Here is a 21440-nt window from a genome sequence, read left to right as displayed (position 1 = left end):
TTTGTATAAAAAAGATCTTGGAATTAGTGTCATGAAATTCTAAGCTCACTTAGGACTTGCATAATTTTCCGGAATTGTAGTGGTCATCTTTGGTACGGGCAGCTTGTCTTGTCATTTGTAATTTAGATTATGTGCTCACTCGTTAGAGCCCAGTGTACTCCCTCCATTTCTAAAAGGAAGGCATCTAACATTTTCACCTTTTTTCTCCAAAAGTAAGGCCTATAATGATATAGACCAATCACAAACCAAGATGAGTGGGTGGACACTAGCATGATCGGTGGGCTTTGTTTTATGTTGGTATGTGTGTATCCTGAAATCTCGATGCTGATTTGACTCCAAGAGCCCCCCAAAAAATCTGTCGTCCTTACAAAATGTTGGCTAACAGACACTGAAAAATCACAACTAAGTGTATTCTAAAAAAAAAATCACAACTCGAGAGAGTAACATGCCAACAGCTCGAGAGTACCTTCTCATTTAATCATGATGTGTTGGTACCATGATGGCAGTGCCAAAAAATCATCATCTGCCCTGCCCTGATCTCCGCACCACCTGCTCTTCACCTCCGCCATCACCTACTCCCCAGCCCAGCTCCTTCCACCTCCTCCCTGGTGACTCAGCTCCCTCTCTCACCACGGCCACAGCGGCTCCCGGATCTAACCAGTCGCACCGCCGCCGCACAGCAACAGGTCAGACCTCTCTCTCTCTCTCTCTCTCTCTCTCTCTGTCATTGTTATGGGCTTAGGGCCGACTGTTGGATTCGTGAGATTTGAATGCTCCAGGATCAATGCTTGACATCTAAAACACACAAGTATTTTTAAGCTTTATTGTGTGCCCTGCTTCCCATAATTCCTGTGTAAAAATAAAGAAAAGAAAATTATTCTACTTTGTTTCCGTTTCTCCCTCTCATTTGTGAATTATGATTGGAAATCCTCTGGCCTGATGCCTTAATTTCATTTCTCTTGTGATCGAACAGTCCGAACAGGTACCATTCTCTGGCCAACTAATCATACTTTTAAATCGTGGGTGAAATTACCGCTATAGCGGCGCTATCGCGGTTCAGAATCTTCCCCGCGATTTGCTTCCTTCCCAAAATCGCGGGCGATCGCGCCAATTTCGGCGGAGATCGCGGCCTTCCTTCCTATAATTTCGCTGCCAATTTTCCTTCCGCTAAACTCCTTTGCCCGCGATTTAAAAGTATGGTACTAATACTATACACGCACACTCGTCTCCTTTCATTTGCAGCTTACAGCAGCCTACTTACGAACGGATTCCTTTTGATTCCTGGATGCAGGTGCCTCACGTCGTCCATCCCTGCATCCGACCAGGGGATCCGATGGCGGACGCCGCCCTCAGCGCGGCTCAATGGGTGGTGGGTAAGGCGCTAGCCCCCGTTGCAGATGGCGTGCTGGAGGCTTGGGCGGCCACCAGGAACTTTGGTCCCAGCATCGAGGCCCTCAGGATGGAACTGTTGCTCGTGCAGGCGACGCTCGAAAATGCTGCCGGCAAGGAGATCTGCGGTACGGCCATGGAGGAGCTGCTGCAGATGCTGCGGGACTCGGCACACAATGCCGAGGACTTGTTGGACGAGCTGGACTACTTCCGCATCCATGATGAGCTCCACGGCACGCACGATGCTGCTGACGAGCATGGCAGGAGTGGCATCCATGGCCTTGTCCTCAATGCTTGTCACGTCGCCAAAGCTGTTGGCAAACATCTGCCATCTTTGCCCGCGTACTGGTTTGGCGCCAATGCTGGTGATCCCCGACAACAAGATGCAACACAAAGTGCCAACTCTTTTGTTTGGCCACGTGGTAGGAAGAGGTTACGTGACGATTCCTCCTCGGAGCCAAATGCCAATCAGGCTGATGAGGAGGTCAGCAGACGCAAGAAGCACCAAATCTTGATGTTTAATAGGGTTGATTTCGCCCAAAGGATGAAGGACATTGTAGAGAAAATGCACCCTGTGCGTAAGGATGTTAATGAGATTCTGCTGGGTTGTGGCCCTAGAACTGTCCCAGACATTGCGCAACATCGTCCCACCACCACACCTCAGAGTGCAGAGCCAAAACTATATGGGAGGGACTGTGTCATGAATAGCATCATACATGATATCATTGAGGGTCAATACTGTGACAAGGGTCTAACTGTGCTTCCTGTTATTGGTCCGGGGGGAATGGGGAAGACAACTCTGATACAACACATATATAACAACCAACAAGTGCAGAATCATTTTCTGGTCAGGATTTGGATATGTGTGTCATTCAGTTTCAACCTGGACAAGGTGCTAGAACAGATTAAAAAGTATACTCCTAAAGTGGAAGGTGAAAAGGAGTGTATTAGACCAGAAGAATTGATTAAACACAGATTGAAACACAAAAGGTTCTTACTTGTATTGGATGATATATGGCAGTTTACTGATGTGGATGACTGGAAAAAACTATTATTGATACTCGGCAAGTCACAAGAAAATGGTTCCATGATTCTAGTCACAACTCGGCATAAAAAAATAGCAGATCAAGTTAAGAAAACTGAAGAACCAAAAGAACTGGACGGTTTAGAACCTGGAGAGTTTAGGAAGTTATTCCTAATATATGTCTTTGATGCTGAGCAATACCCAGAGGATAAACGTCATTTGCTTCACATTGGAGATAAGATAATGGAAAAACTGAAGGGCTCCCCTCTTGCAGCAAAGACCGTTGGCAGATTATTGAGGACAAACCTTAGTTTGGCTCATTGGAGAATGGTCCTAAAAAGTAAAAAATGGGCGAAGGAGACCGATGACAATGGAATTATGCCTGCCTTGGAGCTTAGCTATGACTTTCTCCCTTTCCATTTGCAAAGGTGTTTTTCCTATTCTGCATTATTTCCTGAAGATTACCATTTCAGAAGCCATGAGCTCATCAGCCTATGGACCGGACTAGATATTTTGACACCTTCTGATCAAAACCCAACCTTTGAAGGCACGGGTCTGAGCATTTTAAATGACTTAGTCATCCATGGATTTTTAAGAGAATATAAAACTAATGGTGATATGCGGTATGTTATGCATGACCTATTGCATGAGTTGGCATTGAAGGTTGCATCACATGATTGCCTTAATTTTCGCCTCCCTGATGTTGGATCGGTACAAGTTAAGCCATCCACCCGACACCTGTCGATAAGTATAGAGAACTTGGGTGAATATAATGGTCAAAAATTAAAGAGGGAATTGGAAAAACTGAAGACAAGTTTGAAGATTGAACATTTGCAAACACTGATGTTATTTGGAGCAACGGATGAAGGTTTTGCTAAGATATTTGGTGATTTTCTTGGGGAAGCAAATGCTCTCCGTGTTCTTTATTTACCCCACCTGAAGTATCCAGTGGAGTCTATGGTACATAACTTTTCAAGACTTGTCCACCTACGATTCCTATGTCTAGGGACATTGAAGAGTAAGGTGCCCATTATTTTACCACTTAACATCTCTAAATTTTACCATCTAAGGGTTCTAGATCTTAAGTCATGGTCTGGCAGTAGCAGGGGCGGAGCCAGCCCAGCGGGCCGCCCTGGGCCCTCTTCATATACTGTAGCAGATGTGGATAGTAAATCGCTACGGTACAGGAAGAAATTGGGCCTCACGCCCCGGGCCTGGGCCCTAGGGGCCAGGGGCCTGTATCCGCCACAGGGTAGTAGTGATTTTCCTGAAGACATGAGCAACCTTGCAAAATTGTGCCATTATTATACTCCAAGAGATGATGAGCTTCATTCTAACATTTGTAATGTGGGAAAACTTGAACTCTTGGAAAAGTTAAAGGTATTTCGAATCAATAAAAAAAGTGAAGGATTTGAACCAAAGCAACTAGAGCATTTGACCAAGCTGTGTGAGCTTGGCATCTACAACCTTGAGAAAATACATACGGAAGATGAGGCAGCTCAAGTAAAACTCAATGAGAAAAAGTGCTTGAGAAGGTTAACATTGGACTGGGATAGTGAGCAATCTAGTGTTGAGCCTGGTGTGGAAGCAGTGGTTCTTGAGTGCCTTCGACCACATGAAAATCTTGATGTGTTATGCATTAGAGGGCACAGAGGCCCCACTTGTCCAACATGGCTGGGTGATGAGCATGCTGTTGAAACTCTGCAATCTCTTTGTCTTTATGCTGTTTCTTGGAAGGTTTTCCCTTCTTTACGGAACATGGGGGATCTTTGTGAACTTGAGATACAAGGCTGTCCAGGATTCTCATCAGTGATTTCCATGTCCTGGATTGAAAATCTGCGCCGTGTCATGGTAAAACATGTAAAGTTACTAGAAAAGTTTGAGTACTCAAAATCATCAGATGGAGTAGAATTGAAAATTAAGGGAAAGCATGGTCTGCATGGCTTAGATCAAGTGTTAGTTTTCGATAAAGAAACAAGTCTTGAGAAGCTGACACTTAAGAGGTGCCCACCTCTGGAGTTGAAGCACCTTCCGATGCTAACCTCGTTGAAGACATTGATTGTAGAAAATTCAGAAAGTCTGGTTGGACCACTAGGAGGTCAGGGTAATGGGGAATGGCAGCTGCCTGTTGAGCACATCAAGATCAGCAACTTGAATGGTAATAGTGGGAAGGAATTGACAGAGCTCTTACCCCACCTCCCAAAGCTCTCCAATTTGGATATACAGCATTGTAAAAACATAGAACAGCTGGTGGTGGGGGTGAATGTGCAACAAACAACACCAGCAACATCAGAGCTGGTCTTCCCAGCTCATCTCTTTGACTCATTACGGGAATTGAAGTTCTATGCCTGCCAAGAGCTGGTCCTGGTGGACCCACCAACTCTTCTTCCTCGAGGAGTATGGCTCCAAGCCTTGCGATCACTTCAGAGATTAACAATACAGGAGTGCCCAAAGTTTCTATCCGCCTTCTCGTTTTCTGGTCACCTTTTTCCTTCCTCCCTGGAGTTCCTGAAGCTTACGGGTGTTAAAGGCATGGGGACAGTAGAGCCCCTCTCAAACCTCTCCTCCCTTACCAGATTAGAATTGTATCGGTGCGGAGAGGATCTAAAATGTCAAGGCTTGCAGTCTCTCCTTACCACCAGTGGCCAACTCAACAAATTAAGAGTCATAGGTAGCCCTGGTTTCTTTGCTAATTGGGTTCCCAATCCCGAGCGGGAGTTGGAGGATGTTCAAGGAGGAGAAGAGCAGCCTGTTTCATCGACACTGCAGGAGCTCTACACGTATGTTGACGAGGGACTCCTTTCTGCACCCGTCTGCAGCGTCCTCTCTTCCTCCCTCACCATGCTGAAACTTCAAGGGGGTGGGTGTGAAGGGATGGAGCGCTTCAGCAAGGAGCAGGAGGACGCCTTTCAGCTCCTCTCCTCCCTCCAGCAACTTCACTTTTCGTGTTTCCAGAAGCTTCAACAACTTCCTGCAGGACTGCGCAACCTTACCAGCCTCAAGGAATTAATGATCTACGACTGTCCAGCTATCTCGTCATTGCCCAAGGATGGCCTCCCCAAATCACTGCAAAAGTTATGGGTCAGCAACTGCGGCAACCAGGAGCTAATACAGCAGTGCAGGGGTTTGAAGGTAACACAAACATACATTCATGTGTTCTTCCACTTAACTCTTTTCCTGCAATCCTGCTTAATAACACTGCATTTGTTTCCATCCTATCTGCAGGACATCATGCATGACATTCTTATAAACACAATTGCCACATGCATGACATGAGGGCCATGTGGCTGCCGCTGTATCATATCAATTTGGTAAGTACATTTAAACTCGAACTTTGCTCCTGTTGTATCATATCAATTATATCACTTTCCACTTATACTCTCTGAAAAAAGTATATATACATATGCTCCTGCTATATTAGATTCCCATTTTGTTCTCAATAGTACTGGAAGTACTTAAGATTTGTTCCTCAATGGCCTTTGTCTTTCCACAAGTCTGACAAAGTTGCAGAGGCTAGGGCTTTCAACCTCCTTTTCAAAAAAAAAAGTCTGACAAAACCAGCGGAATTATAGGCCAATTTCTTCTGCAAGTATCACTTCTTTTCTTAATTATTATAAAGAGTAATTACCAACAAAACCTGTGATCACCATTTATTTCGGTTCTCTGTGCAGGCGTTCATTCCATCTTATAGGCTTCTTCAAATTTTGCATTTAAATTTGGGTTATTGTCATTGATCAAGAGGTGGTAGTCTACTTGCCCAATTTGGGTTTTACAATCAGAATTATGGGATAAACGAGATACTCATATAAGGTTATAAAATGTTTTCAGCCACTGCTACGTTGATGGCAATACCAGGTGTTGATGCATTCTAATTTCTGTTGGCTTGCTGTTCAGGTGTTCTCGTGCTTCTGATGTCTTGCACCTACTTGGCCGTCAGTACCGTTTGTGTTTATATTCGTCCAAAACTCATGAAGACTTGATGGTGTATCTGCAAAGTTCAATTTTGATATTCAAAAGGTCATCATGGCATAATTATGAAAAGCACCCGGTTTCCTGTGTTCTGCCACCAATAAGGTTTGCATTTTTGTATCCAGTCTACATTCAACCAATACCAGGTATTCTGCATTTGCCATACCTGTTTTTGTTTAATAAAATTTAATTACGCAGAGGATCTTCACAAGAACATCCCGAGTACCATAGCAGTGCACGTGTGCAGCCAATTTTTAATGAAACAGTGAATTTTGCATTGCAGGGCATGTGCAATTTTGAAATTTCAGAACCCCATTAAGTCATCAAGATGCATAATTACAACAGACTGGTAGACCTGCAGGGTAAGTTTATGAGTTGACCAGAATTTGTACATACTATGGCATCATACAATCATTTTCTCTGTCTACTCTTTGGGTTTGCAGTTTTGAATTGCTTGAGACTGAAATTTGTAGTACTGTGTTTATTAAAATGTACAGTGCAACGGTACATGCTTATCTTTCCCTGGATGAACACTCTGTTATGTCTTGAAATCCTTCACCAATTGCTCAACATCAAAATGCGTGTTCTGAATGTATGGTACTGCTCACAGTCAGGGGAAAAGCACGTAGCACTGCTGATAAAATTCAGGGGGAGATGACTTGTCATTCATTTCATTTTAGAAGGTTTAGATGCCGCTGAACAGTGCCATAGCCAGGTTTCTCTTACGCCCCGGGCCAGCAGTGTATGTACAGTAAATACTGTATCTACAGTATGTGACTGTAGCTAAAATTAACAAAGGAAACACACCGCACGCCCCCAGGCCACCGCCCTGGTAGCCCTGGGCGTGGCTACGCCCCTGCCGCTGAACATGGTTTAGAGCATCTCTAGTGGATCATCTATATGGACGTGTATAACAAATATACACGATACCAGGTAAAAAACTACTCCCAACGACTTGTGCAAAAGGGTGTGTAAACATCCACGCCCAGTCCACGACGGTACGAGGCGTGGAAATATACACGAGCAAGCCACGCTCGTGAGCTCGCGAAAACGAGACGGCTGCTTCGTCCCGCGCCCGCCCGGAGGAAGAATCGGAGGAGCTCGCCCCTAGGTCCCCGTCGCGTTTCTTCTTCGGCCGTCGCCCAAGGTAACAATTTCTTCCTCTCTTCGGCCTTGCTCACGAGCGGGAGGGCGGGGACGGGGGGGGGGGGGGGGGTGCGCACGCCCTGCATCTAGATCTGGGGCGGCGGGAGGTCGGCCGCGTGGGGAGGCTGTGCGGGCAGCGGGCGAGGCTAGCTGCGGGCATCGTCGTGCGAGATGCGGGCGGCGGGGCGGCGCTGTGCGGGCGGCGGGGTGCAGGATGAGGGCGGCGTTGTGCGAGCGGCGGGGTGCAGGATGCGGGCGGCGGAGTGCGGGGTGCGGGCGGCTCTAGCTGCGGCCTGGGGAGAGGTAGGAGGTCGACGGGCTGGGGAGGCCGGCGGCCTGCGGCCTGGGGAGAGGAGTGAGGTCGACGGGCAGGGAGAGGCAGCTCTGAATCGAAGCAGTGAGGCCGAGTGGGTGGGGAAAAGCAGGAAATTGCAATGCTTTCTCCATCTGGTGTTGATATTTGGTATTTGTCTATTGCAAATTGTTGCTTGGCCATGTCAATTTGATGTCAGATTGTGGTCTAAAATAGTTGTGCATTGGTTGCTTGCAGATGGATGGTGACCAAAGCTTCTTGGACACCATTGGTTTTGGTTACACACAAACACAACCAGATAGTCCAATTGGAGAGCAGGCAACTCCATCAACTCAGCATCGTTCTGCAATAACAGAGAAAGGAAAATCCAACAAAGGAAAAAATAATGGTCTAGTGATGTCTCATAGCAGCATGGGCAAATACAACTTTGGATATTGTTGGGACAGATCAAAACCGAGATGCTTATTGGGATAGAATTTCAGAGTACTACAACACACACAAGGAATCATCATGGCCGGAGCGTAATGCTAATGCAATCAATTGCCGTTACACAACGATTAACAGAGAGACCTCTAAATTTTGTGGTTGCCTCCAGCAGATTTTAAATAGGCAAGAAAGTGGAAGGACTATAGAAGAAAAGGTATGCGCATTTCTTGTAATTCTATATGTGATGTGCAATATTCTATATGTGTTGTGCTTATTTTGATAACATATTTATATGTGCAGACAAACGATGCACACATTTTGTTCAAGAAAATGGATCTTAAAAAAAAGAAGCCTTTCACACTGATGCATTGCTATGTAGAGTTTTCGAAGTATCCAAAGTGGCAGACAAGAGAAGTTGAAACTTCTCTTAAGAAACAAAAAAAGACCATTGATGCAAGTCCGGGCACAGCCACCAATGATCTGGGTGATGCATCCTCGATACGTACTGATGCTACCTCGATACGCACTGATGCTCTTGAACATGAGAAAAGACCTGATGGTGTGAAGAAGGATAAGAGAGGTAAAGCTGATGACAGTGCTTGCAAACTGTCATTAGAAACTGTGTGGGCAGCAAAGCTAGAGAAGGATGAGATCAAAGAGGCGGCAAGAAATGCTCGCTACGCACAGCAATTGGAATTGCGAAAAGAGGAGATTGCACTCAAAAAGAATGAAGATGCACGAAATGGGAGGGAGGAGGAGATTGCACTCAAAAAGAATGAAGATGCACGAAATGAGAGGGAGGATGCACGGAGACAGTTTGAATTAGATGAGAGGGTCATGCTCATCGACACTAGTGGTATGACTAATGTGCTAAAGCAGTTCTACCAAGATAAGCAGAAGGAGATCCTTGCTCGCGGCTTAGGGTAATGTGAGCTATATGTTGTAGTTGTAAGAACTATTTACTGCTTTCTGCTAGTTGAGGACATGGATTACATCACTCATTGCATAAATATTTTTTTTGATAGCTGCATTACAAAGACATGGATTACATCACTCATTGCATAAATTAAAATTACATGAAAAGAAATGGATTAAAAACTTATAACTAGGACATCACCCGTTTCCAAACTTTTGCCACACATGGTCAATTAGATCAAGTTTAAGCTGACCATGTTCATCGAAATTTCTAATCCGGCGAGTCATCTGAATAAAAGAGCTCAGTTCTTCCGCATGAGTACGAGAGACTGTGACTCTTTCTCCCATTGCCTCAAAAGTGCAGCTTTGCCGACCAGTTTGTCGCTCCTCTTCAACTATCATATTGTGCATTATGACACAAGCTTTCATGACATCAGTGATTTCTTTACGTTTTCATCCTTTAGCAGGTCCACGAACAATGGCAAAACGGGATTGCAGAACTCCAAAGGCTCGTTCCACATCTTTCCTAGCCCCCTCTTGCTTCTTGGCAAAAGTTTTATGCTTTCTGCTAGTCGGAGCTGGTATGCTCTTCACAAATGTTGCCCACCGTAGATAGATACCATCTGCAAGGTAATACCCCATTGTGTACTGATGGCCATTGATGCTATAATTCACTGGAGGAGTTTGGCCTTCGGCTAGCTTTGTAAAAACAGGAGAACGTTGAAGAACATTTATATCATTCAGAGACCCTGGTAAACCAAAATAAGCATGCCAAATCCAAAGATCTTGTGAAGCAACTGCTTCCAAGATAATATTGGGCTCGCTCACATGGCCTTTAAACATGCCATGCCATTTTTTGGGGCAATTTTTCCACCCCCAGTGCATGCAATCTATGCTCCCTAACATACCGGGAAATCCTCTTTCCTCCCCTATTGTAAGTAACCTAGCAATGTCTTCTTCATTTGGAGATCTCAGGTACTTTTCCCCAAAAACTTCACAAACTTTGATCACAAATTTCTTGCAAGACTCTAAATTAGTAGACTCAACGGACCGGATGTACTCATCAACACCATCAGCTGCTATTCCATATGTTAGCATACGCATTGCCGCAATCATCTTTTGCATAGGATGTAAACCAAGAGCTCCAGAAGCACTTCTTTTTTGCGTAAAAAACCCATCATAGTCATGCTCAAGTATACCATCAGCTATGCGGTTGAACAAAGTACGCGACATCCTAAATCTGTGCATAAAAAGTAAATGAGACAGGGAAATGAAAAAATGACCAAAGCAGAGAAGTGTACTAATTATGAACCTTCGTCGAAACAAATGTTCGGGAAAGCGAGGAATCTCTTTGAAGTAGTCGTCCCACAGAAGAATAAATCCGGCATCTCTTCCTCGATCGATTGACTGACGTCCATGCTTGGAACCGCCATGGTGTCAAGCGTTCTTCCTCTCTTCCTCCTCGCGCTCGGCGAATGCTGCAAGTATGAGTTCATCGTCGCCAGATGAAGATGACGAAGAACTCATGTCCCAAGTGGATGTGTTCATTGTGTTGTGTGAGAAACGATAGAGAAATCTAGGTGAGAAGAGAAGTCACAGGTAGAAGTGTGCTGGAAGAGAGGTGATAGGGGTGGTTTATATAGATCGGAAATATGGCCGTTGAAAATATAGCCGTTGGAAATATAGCCATTCGAAAATATACACGTCCTAATTTACACGTTCCACTGAAAAACTGGGAGGTGTATAATTTAGTAAGGTGTATATGAACGTGTATATGGAGATATACACGTCCAAATTTACACCATGCTCACGATCGATCCCGTACTCACGGCGGTACGCAAGGATCTGTATACACACCTACTCGACCGCACCAAAAATAGGCTATCATTATCAATGTGTGTTCTGAACGTTTAGTACTACTCACTGTAAGAAAATGTAGTACTGCTGATAAAATTCATTTCATTTTACGGCACCAAAAATAGGTTACCAACCTGGGCTTCGGTGGGGCCAGTCACTCAGCGCAAGTCCCAGCGCAGTTATGTTGTTCCCCGTCGAAGTCACAGACCTGAAGTGTTTATCAGGACCTCAAAAAACACTTCTGCAAACTAGCCCGGTCTGTGTCTGCCATTTCATTTCGAGCTTACTAGTGAATGATCGAAGCCAACAGTATGATCTGCAGATCTAATCAATCTTATCTTGGTGAAAATTGCAGTGCAGTCTTGGGAGTCATGTATGCATATGAAGCAATACAGCATGGGCCACTGTAACTCAAATCGGTCGCTAATTGATCTTCAGATAGATTCCCCCTCTGAAGTATCTCATGTATATACAGCAGCGTAAGTGCCTCCTCTGCTTCGTCACAGAACTCAGCTCTCTTTTATCATACTCTAACCAAATCAGCTCTCTTTAACTCTGCAACATGAAGCTTATTTTCTTGGTCTTTTATCTATTTCAGTCAGACATGCGCTTCATTGCTCCAGGAAGATGCAGCTGACAGACTCTAAACTGGTACTGCAAAGGTCAGAAGGAGATTATGGATGCCTGTCTGCTCTGAGTAAGAGGGAGACATTATGTATAACCAGCTAATGGAATCACTGGTCGATGTTTGCAGGTGTGACTGCAATGGAGAAGGTATAGATGCCGCTGAACAGTTCGGGGCACCGAAAGGGAACACCCCGCTCATGGCTTCTGAAGAAATCGATGCTTGCCATGTCGTTAACTGAAGAAATCAACACTTGTCATGCTGTTAACTGAAGAAATCGACACCCAGCAGTCGATTGGCGCCAAACGGGACGGGCTCAACATCGACCGTCAGATCTTCATCTAACAGCAACTTACAGCTTCGCCCGGAGTTACAACAGACCTGAACACTGGAGTGGCCAAACTATGAGAATAGTACTGTCTGTTGTATGCAACTTGCTCTGTTCCAGTATTGGGCTATCAGACTATCACTGGGAAAGGTATGTTCTCCCTTTGCTGCAAGGTAGTTGCGTAATGGTTCGGTTTTATTTCCATGAGAATATAGGAATATGAATTGATACATGGTTCCAAAGTTTCAGACTCAACTGAGATTCTTTCTTTGGTTGCTTGAAAGATAACAATAACTGTGTTAAGTTTGTCATCTTCTCTCGTCAGTCTAGTAAACACTGTCGGTATACTTTTTATGCTCCCCAACCAGACTGCCATAATCAATGCTATTGTAAGACTTCAGAAGGCCTCCATTTTCTGAGCACTGCTTTGTTATGTCTTCTGGATCCTGTAATTACTCCTTTTATATCCCCATCACCATCCAATACAGAGTAACGCAATTCGTTCTGATCAGTCAACAGTGAATTACGATATCGATTATGCTGGGGATTTACTCTGATTGATCTTTAACCTAATTCAGACAGACGTGCATGTACCGTTGATAGCTAATTTCAGTTACGATGTTGCTTCATTTTGTAGACCAATCTCCTCGGAAGCAACAGATTCAGTTGGGGGAAGGTGTGGTTGACTGAGGCAGTCTTCTGCCGCTGCAACATCCACGCAATAATGGTGCCGTTCGGTGGATGCAGTTTTAGCTTTCAACTGTTCCTTGTGACATCCTTGATAATTTGCCCCTCATTCTATTCTTTCTCTGATGCAGTGTACCAAATCCACCTTAAGCACACGCTGGTCGCCCAGGTCGCGCAGATGGAATGGCTGGTCGAATTTTGCAGGCGTGATAGAACCGACCGAAAAGTTCAGGGCACCAAAAGCAACGTGGTACTCACTGTTCCCGCCAAGAACGGCACGCAAGGACTGCTTTGCATGTGCTCGGCGACCTCAGCAACAGGTGTACTAAAAACACCAGAGAGCGTTCATTCATGCGAGGTAAATAGTCCCCAGTGAACTTCAAATCTGCAAGATAGCTACATGTTCTTGTCAGGTTAACCGACTTGAAAACATTTCAGAATCATCTGCCATGGAATATCTGAAGCCATGCTAAGGAAGATGAAGCAGAAACACTGCCTAGGCTAGAAGAAGCGTAGCCTGCAGGCTGCAGCTACGTATATCTGAAGCTCGTCAGCCCTGTGATGTCACTCAGAAATTGTCTGCGATGAGTACATTCAGTTCATACCGTGTGCGCGATGGTTAGTATTTCGGTCATTCCGTTTTAGTGTAGCACAAAATATTCTGAGCCTGACCGGCAGAAGCATGGCAATTACTTACGCATGACATCTTGTCAGGAACAACCAGACTGCATCAACTTCTGAAGACACTTGTCATGCTGTTAACACCCAGCAGCCGGTTGGCGCCAAACCGGGCGGGCTCAACGTCGACCGTCCGATCTTCATCTAACGCCAACTTACCGCTTCGCCCGAAGTTAATGACACACCACCACCCTCGACCGTGCATCCAACGGCTCTGTAGACTGGAGCTGTCACAACTTGAATTACTTTCTACTGTTTCCTTTTTTTTAGTTACTTTGTACTGTTTCCTTGTCCACCTGCTTTACTTCAGTGTTAATTAAAGTTACCTTCTAATGGGTATAAAACCCCGGATCTATGTCACAGCCCTGAAGCTCATCTTCCTGTATTTGGGGCAAACCCTGGCTGGCGTAACCGCGCATTCTTAATTCGCTATATTTAGGTTTATCTCACGATCATCCTCTGAATTCACCTACTTCTACTTGGCTACTTGGTGTGATCTGCGAGTGATTTAGTTTTCTGAACGAGTTGGGTCTTGTCCACTCCTTAGCTGCAGCTTTGCCTGGCAGATGTATCCCAGAAATCCTGTTCCGCGCTCCTGCTTACTGGAGCACGCGGCGTCGATCATGGCCAAATTAAGGCAGTGAAGTTCCAAGAGGTCATCATCACCAGAGAGGAGATGGGCACCATTTACTGTGGATAGCCTCTGGAGGGAAGATGAACCCAGGTGGTAGGGGTCTATGGAATGTGTGCAGAAGCAGAGCCATCCCATGCCAATCCAAGTTTGCCATCAGGGCTTCATCATGCAGTTGTCGAACGACCTGTGAAATTTCTCTTTTGAAATGTACATTTTTCATTCATAAAAAGGCAAGGAGGAGATGATCGGTGTTCATGATATATTAGACATTCTATGCATATTATCATTTTCATCATCATCCTTTATTTACGTCTCGATTTATAACGGCGCACCTTTCCTTCTAGTTGAACTAACGTGCTCTGTCATCTACTTTGTTTTCAGCTCTAACTAGCTAGGACAAGAGGGGCAGGAGTTTTGTCACGAGATCATTCAACCAATTTCTCAACGTCACAGCCAACGTCACGAGATGTGGCTCCCCTCCCTTCATTGCCGGTGTGCTTCTCTGCTGCTCATTCATCTTGGTGTGTTTCTTCTTGTTACGGTGTCTGTGTGTAAAAAACGAAAAACGGATTTGGGGGGCTGTTTTATTCAAATTTTCCCGAGCGTTGTTGCTCGATCGCAAAAACAGAGCTTAATGAGTTTTCGACGATGCAAAGATTGGCTGTGGGTTTCTTTCTTTCTTTCTTTGCATGCAGACGCAGATTTTTTTGACTGAAACTAGCAGGAGCTCTGCTTTTCAATTAGATTAAGCAGAGTGGAAACTGTACATTCACCGGGGCTGAGTTTGGATTTTACCCTGACGTACGATGAAAATAGTAGGAGGAGATAGCAGCAACCTGTGCGCAAGTTGATTGCAACGAGATTTCCTTTTGCAACTATTCACGTCTCTTTCTTTGCAGGGGCGCTACAAATCCAAACGGTCAAACCTACATCTCACCCACATCCCTACCCATGCCCGCAGAAAAATAAAAGAAATACACCCCAACCACATCCCTTGGATTTTCATTTCATTCTTCTTCTATGTTTGTTTGCGAAATCTTTTTCTTTTTCTTTTTTTTGCAGATGGCGCCCTTTTCACCTCTTTTTGGAAGCTTCTAGAAGCTCTTCGATATTTTTCTGTTTTCCCTTTTCTGTGTTTCTTTCTGTTTTCCTTTTCGGTTTTTCCATGTTTGTTTTATTTCATTTTTCCTCTCCTATTTTATCTTCTTTTTTTAAAACTAATGAGCATTTTAAAATTTCTGCACATTTTAAAATTCTTCAATAATTTTAAAATTCATAATTTATTTTTCAAATCCGTGAATATTTTGAAAATTCACAGACACTTTTTCAATATAGTGAACATTTTTAAAATTGTGAATATTAACCCATGAACTTTTTTTAAAAATACATGACCATCTTTTAAAATTTATTAATGTTTTTCTGATTTTGTGATAAATTTCAAATCTACCTAAAACCAGAGAGCTGTTTTTTAGCTAGTGGTTGCTGTCTTGTTTTAAGCTAGCGCCATGAGAAAAAGTGCAGCGATGCATGCTACTACCGACGTGATAGGAGCAGGAGAGCTAGCGGCGTGGCCCGTCAAGCTAGTGACGTGCGAGCGCTAAAGGTACTCCTAACTGGAAGCCGTTAGTCTTAGCTCTAGCTCTAGCTCATGCGAGCTCGGATGAACAGTGAAATAAAAATAAATAAAAAATGTTCTGAAGTTTATTTATAGTAAACATTGACGTTTTTTTTTGCTCAATTGCAAAGTTCATCATGGAACCATGAATGTCATTCCATATTGAAATTTTACAAGCAATCAAAACATTTGTCAATGTTTGCGACAAAAAATTAAGAATATTTTGAATTTTTTTATCTTACTATTCACCCAAGCTCGAGATGGGAAGAGGACTTTTGCTAGATGCGTTACCCGGAAAAAAATATATGATAGACTAAGAATTATTTCAGATTGTCTTGCACTTCAAGTTAATCATGTACTCCTATATATATATATATATATATATATATATATATATATATATATATATATATATATATATATACTCACGAGGCTCAAGCAATACAACAACAATTCCACCAATCTCCCTCCATTCTTCTACAGGAAGGTTCAATGAAGGGTGCTTCACCTGATGACGTATCTATTAGTCTAGATATAAATAAACTTATATAAAATTACAGTACACCTCGGATGCTCTTGGGACAAGCAAAAAGATGCATGGATCTGTCCTTGGGAGTCATGTTTGTGTCATTAGAATATCAACTAACCAAAGTGATTGCCGGTTGGTCAAGTGTGCTCCTTGCTAGCACGCAAGTCTCTGTTGATCTGAGCGCCACATTTGTTTATTTTGTACCCCTTCTTGATCAGTCCAAGCAAATCCTTGTTTATCCCGGCCGGCCAGCTACACCACATAGGACATAGCTCTAGCTCTGCCCCATCACGGGGTGCTTTCTTGACCCCTTCCATTTCCTAGTGCCTGCAACAGCAAGCGCCTTCGTCCTCCTGGTTAGTGCCCCGAATTCACCTCTCTTATGCCTTCTTGATTTGTTCTCAAGTGTTAATGTTCGAGTGTTTGGGTTATGTTTATCTGTTACTGGAGAAAATATCTGATTCTTGCAGCGCTTTTCCTTCCCCCCCCCCCCCCCCCCCCCCTCTTTTTGAGTAGATGAGTACTCCCTCCTAGTAGCTGAAACACCTCTCCACCCTTGACTTTTCTTAGCGCATCTGCTCAACCTGGTTAGTTCAGAATAGATTCATGCCAACAGAGATTTACTCTCCCCCTCCCCCTTCTCTCTCTCTCTCTCACACACACACATAAACTTTTTTTTGTCTGCAACACAAAATCTATGGTCAAAATGGATCAGAAAAGATAATCAAGTTTGAAATCTGCAACACAAAGAAATTATCAGTGTTGCAGCATACTAGGAGTGGGAAAGCATAACGACGTCCATTTTACACGCATGTAAATCACACCTGTATTGGGCCTGGACATCCACGGTTTTTTTAATTATATTTTAAGTATATATACAGGTTTCTTTTTGTTTTCTTCGATGGGGAAAAGGAATACAGATAAGCCAAGAAAGCTGACAGAGAACATGTCTGACCTGTCTTTGTTCTTATAGGTTGGTGTTTTCGATGTCTTCACCTCATCTTGCGGAGATGGCCAACTTCCAACACAGTGAAAGCCTTTCCCTAGAGAGGGTGTTACGTGATGTAACCGCAGACCCAACCAATCTACCTTTGTGGTTTTTGAAGTCCATAACAAAAGATTTCTGTAAGAATTACGAAATTGGTCGTGGTGGTTTTGGAGTAGTATACAAGGTACGTGTGTGGGAGGTTAACTTTGATACTTCTATTCTATGCAGCGATGTACTCCTTTTTTTTGTCGGATAAGTTTCCGATCTATTCATCTTTAATCATGATAGTACAACAAACACTAGAAATAATAAAAATTACATCCAGATCCGTAGACCACCTAGCGACGACTACAAGCACTGAAGCGAGCCGAAGGCGCGCCGCTGTTATCGCCCCTCCCTCGCCGGAGCCGGGCAAACCTTGTTGTAGTAGACAGTCGGAAAGTCGTCGTGCTAAGGCCCCATAGAACCAACACACCAGAACTCTTTCCATTTTTATTTACTCCAAATATTAGCTTGGTCTACAGTCAAACTTTGTAAACTTTCTCCAAGTATGTGGAAAATATATGAACATATACACCACCAAATAAATATCATCAGAGTTATCCTTGAATATATTTTCACATTATAGATTTGTTATTATAAATGTTTATATTGTTTTCTACAAACTTGGTAAAAAATATAAAGTTTGACATCAGTCAAGGTTAATATGCGGAGTAAATATAAACGGAGGCAGTAATTTCTATATAAAAACTTTATGGTATGTGTATATGTAAGTTTAGATGCAAGTTTTCATGGAGACTCATGTGTTCCACTGTTCATCCTTCCCTCACGATGCGTTCCCTATATATCCACCAAATACAAGTTTTAGAGTGGTTGGGCATTTTTAGAACCGTTCGTTGATGTCGATTTAACGGCAGACAAATACGAAGTACTGGGTAGTACTCCGATGAAAGTACTTGAAAGTACTAAAACGAGTGGGGCCGGTACTCATGACAAGGTGGGGACGCGTTTTAATCTAGGGGCAGTTTAGTCCTAGGAAAATTTGCACGCGCCGCCCCTCTCGTCGAATGAATAACCGCCGCCATGGTGCTACACATTCCACAATTACTCATCGGCGGCCATCTCCTCCCTCTCCTCCATGTCCACCGCAGTCATCTCCTCCTTCTTGCCGCTGCAACTTCGCTCCACTCAGGCAACCCCCCCACCCACCCCACCCCTCTTCCATGGCAGATCGAGCTGATGGTCGGCGGCGAGAACACCGACTTCGTGCAGATCGCCGGCGGCGACCAGGTCAAGTTGGCCAGGTTGAGGGAGATCCGTTCTTGGTTTGACAACACAAGGCAGATGAGCTGGACGACAATGACCACTCTCAAGAATTTGACGAAGAAAGAGAGGGCAAAGCTTTTCCCCCAGCCCGCGCAACCGATTCAGAAGATCGAGATCCTCCTCTGGGTGATGGAGCAAGCCAACTCGTCCAGCGAGTGGACCAGGCAGAGGTGGTGGGCGTTCAGATCCAGGGTAGAGCATCCACTGGATCAGGAACCCACCGTGCACGAGGTGCCGTTGCAGATTGTGCAGCCTCCAACCGAGTCACCGGAGACTTCGAAGCGCAAGATGAGGAGGACAATGGTCGCGACCTCGCTTCCCCGCCGTTCTCCACGCTTCCCTCGCCGCTCTCCTCGTCTGAACGGCGGCGGTAGCTATGTTTAGAGTAAGCTTCCCCACTCCTCATCTTTCTACTGCTCGTGCTTACATCGTGGTGATACTGATCATAATAGCTCAGAGAGGGAATGCTAGATGGCATTTTAATCTCAATGAATTGCATGAACATTTGAGTACATGGATTTGGAGGATGGATTATGATGTATGTGAACCCTAGGCATCATATGAACCCTAGGAAAAATTAGTAATGTTCTAGTGGTAGACACTGAAATATTTCGGTACAAACCGGTAGGCACTGAAATATTTCGGAACTGCCCTAGGCAAAATTTGTAATGTTGTAGTGGTGGACACTGAAATATTTCGGTACACACCGGTAGGCATTGAAATATTTTGGTACTGCCCTAGGCAAAATTTGTAATGTTATAGTGGTAGACACTGAAATATTTTGGTACACACCGGTAGGCACTGAAATATTTCGTTACTACAATTTCAGTACACACCGATGCACACTAAATTATTTCACTACTGCAGTTTCAGTACACACCGGTACACACTGAAATATTTCAGTACTGCAAATTCTATACAAAGTTGGCATTTTGTCATTTATGTGTGAATTAATCCATGCATCATATGGCCTAACTTTGTACATGAGTTTGGGTCAATTTCATATCTATTTATTGTTAAAATTATTGTCATGCCATGAAACACAAGACAAGTCACTGACCCAAGCTTGCAAAGATGCCATATCAATGTTGCTGATATGAAATATGCATGTTTTCACCTAGTCTTGTGTCTGAATTAAAACTGAGCATTTTTTCTTGATGGTATCCATGGATCTAGAACTCCTATGAATTTGCTCATGTTGGATGTTTTGTTCTCCATCATTTGTATTAGCATTCCGTGCGATTAGATGCCATGACAAGACCCCTGGCATATTTATTTTCTTGCCTCCAACATCACATGTGTGTTTTGCAGGAAAAAACCTGGAGTTCACCAGGCTGGCTGAAGTTGTGAGGCTAGGAGGCTGATGGTGCTGCTACTGGCTGATCCTTCTTCTTTCAGTTTTTATTCGTCATTGGACCAGGGCTACTTCCCTATGTGCTGTTAATGTATTAAGTAGTTCCTTCGAATTTGTAGTATTAGTTAGTTTGAATGTGGAAGTACCTTAATTTTTAGGAACGAAATGTTGCTATGTATGACCAAGGGTTTCATACCTTAATCTTTGGATAATTAATTATGTGAACTGTTGGATGTGGCGCATAACGAAACGCCTCTACCATTGATACTAGTTCAACATGTCGGTCCAATTAGAGACCAGCCACTACCATATAGAACAGTTAGCATTTCATACTACAACCTGGCACGTACAAAACATCACACAGTGGAAGCACATCCCTAAGCACCTTGCATTGTACAAGGTCTTAGAGACAAGCCTCTACCATATATAACAGTTACCATGTCACACTACAGCCTATAAAACATCACACAGTGGAATAATCGTAGCTAGTAGAGCATTAGTTACCAGTTAATAATAGTTGCAATCCATCACAAGCAATAGTACCTAGATATGAGTAGATATAGGTACGGTAATACACGACAAGTACTCGCAAACAAGAGCTAACATAACAAGTTCATTTCATATTGATACATGGCCCACCCCAGTTCTAAATGAGGTGGATGGTGATCATCATCCTCAAGTCATGACGACGGGTGTTCGCAATAGTGAGTAGGATGGCCTGTCCTACCCGAAGATTCTTGGCACGAAGGAACTTCTTCCACCCTGCCCTGCTCAAGACAGTGCGACCGTCCATGTCCAGTGCATAGGCACAGCTGGTGATGGAGCCCGTTCTGGTAAGGCGTAGTCCAGCAGCCATGCCTTCTTCGTCCGGGTCGATGCCACAGCTATCAAGTAACCTCTTAGGTAATTTCTGAAAACAGTTGACATGATCATATACATTAGTGGAAATAGCAAAACAGTTGACATGATATATGATCATGTCACGTGCAATTATCAACAAAGCATACACTTCAAGACACATATATCATTGGATTCAACACTGAGCATATATATCATCACATCAGTACACTATATGCCAAGCATCAAATTACTACAGTAATTAGGCATATCATTAGATTACTACGTACACTAAGCATATCATCGCATATTACTACACTACATGCATGTCATAAAATTCTTCACTAAATGAATTCTAAACTAGGCCTCTCATCACAGTACTACAACATGCATATCATATGAACTACTACACTAACTAAGCATGTATATCATGTAATTACCACACTAAGTAACATACCATGATATGCCGTTTAACATTCGTCCTTGTGAGGCGGGTCACGAATGGCTTCCCTAGGTAGTCTTCACGTAGCGGAAGCATGTCCCAGTGGTTGCCGATTTCCTCGTCGCCCAGTCTGAGTTCTTGGGCATACAGGTATTCAACAAGTGGGTTCTCATCATCATCTGAATCGTCATCATCTGAATCAGCACCATCTTCCTCCTCATGAACTTCATCCTCACTATCCGGAATCAAATTTAGATAGATAACAGAAATCCCGGGCCTATCTTTTCTGAAGGAGAAGCTGATCAATTCACCCCCACTAAGACGCATGTGGGCGATGAAACGATCCCAATCATCTCCT

General features: G+C 43.8%; 2 protein-coding genes and 1 long non-coding RNA gene across 13 annotated transcripts; all 3 read left to right on the top strand.

Annotated features, from left to right (window-relative positions):
• The first annotated feature begins 498 nt into the window (after positions 1-498).
• LOC123186910 (putative disease resistance protein RGA3) lies at positions 499-8481 on the top strand. 11 transcript variants are annotated; one of them, XM_044598643.1, is made up of 9 exons: positions 502-686; positions 974-1199; positions 1292-5545; positions 5639-5724; positions 6085-6223; positions 6308-6487; positions 6666-6744; positions 7316-7529; positions 8079-8481. In XM_044598643.1, the coding sequence occupies exons 2-4, from the start codon at positions 1197-1199 to the stop codon at positions 5687-5689; spliced, it is 4308 nt and encodes a 1435-aa protein (XP_044454578.1). In that variant the 5' UTR covers positions 502-686; positions 974-1196; the 3' UTR covers positions 5690-5724; positions 6085-6223; positions 6308-6487; positions 6666-6744; positions 7316-7529; positions 8079-8481. The 11 variants fall into 11 exon arrangements, with proteins under 11 accessions (XP_044454581.1, XP_044454578.1, XP_044454576.1 ...); XM_044598641.1 differs by having other exon boundaries at positions 6308-6528; XM_044598647.1 differs by lacking the exon at positions 7316-7529 and having other exon boundaries at positions 974-982; positions 6308-6528.
• LOC123186841 (uncharacterized) lies at positions 7700-14057 on the top strand. Its single transcript, XM_044598523.1, has 11 exons — positions 7700-7978; positions 8079-8159; positions 8242-8481; positions 8568-9190; positions 9650-9790; positions 11663-11736; positions 11794-11813; positions 11908-11992; positions 12113-12142; positions 12811-13037; positions 13905-14057. Exons 1-11 carry the CDS (start codon positions 7700-7702, stop codon positions 14055-14057), a joined length of 1953 nt encoding a protein of 650 aa, XP_044454458.1.
• A 2289-nt stretch (positions 14058-16346) lies between these two features.
• Positions 16347-20028, top strand: LOC123186908 (uncharacterized). The gene is made up of 3 exons (XR_006493734.1): positions 16347-16491; positions 17109-17307; positions 19761-20028. It is a non-coding gene; the product is annotated as an uncharacterized lncRNA (long non-coding RNA).
• The last annotated feature ends 1412 nt before the right edge of the window (positions 20029-21440 follow it).

This window comes from Triticum aestivum, chromosome 2A (genome assembly GCF_018294505.1).
Source record: "Triticum aestivum cultivar Chinese Spring chromosome 2A, IWGSC CS RefSeq v2.1, whole genome shotgun sequence".
Classification (NCBI taxonomy): domain Eukaryota; kingdom Viridiplantae; phylum Streptophyta; class Magnoliopsida; order Poales; family Poaceae; genus Triticum; species Triticum aestivum.
Note: the sequence above shows the minus strand (reverse complement) of the source record. Positions and strands in the feature narration are given on the sequence as shown.

Excerpts from the sequence above, each read along its gene's own strand:
- LOC123186910 (XM_044598644.1), top strand. Across the intron at positions 5,546-5,638 it reads AGCAGTGCAGGGGTTTGAAG|GACATCATGCATGACATTCT; the intron begins GTAACACAAACA and ends TCCTATCTGCAG.
- LOC123186841 (XM_044598523.1), top strand. The coding sequence starts at position 7,700 with ATGCGGGCGGCGGGGCGGCGCTGTGCGGGCGGCGGGGTGCAGGATGAG. Across the intron at positions 11,814-11,907 it reads GTGTGACTGCAATGGAGAAG|AAATCAACACTTGTCATGCT; the intron begins GTATAGATGCCG and ends CGTTAACTGAAG. Across the intron at positions 11,993-12,112 it reads GGACGGGCTCAACATCGACC|TATTGGGCTATCAGACTATC; the intron begins GTCAGATCTTCA and ends GCTCTGTTCCAG.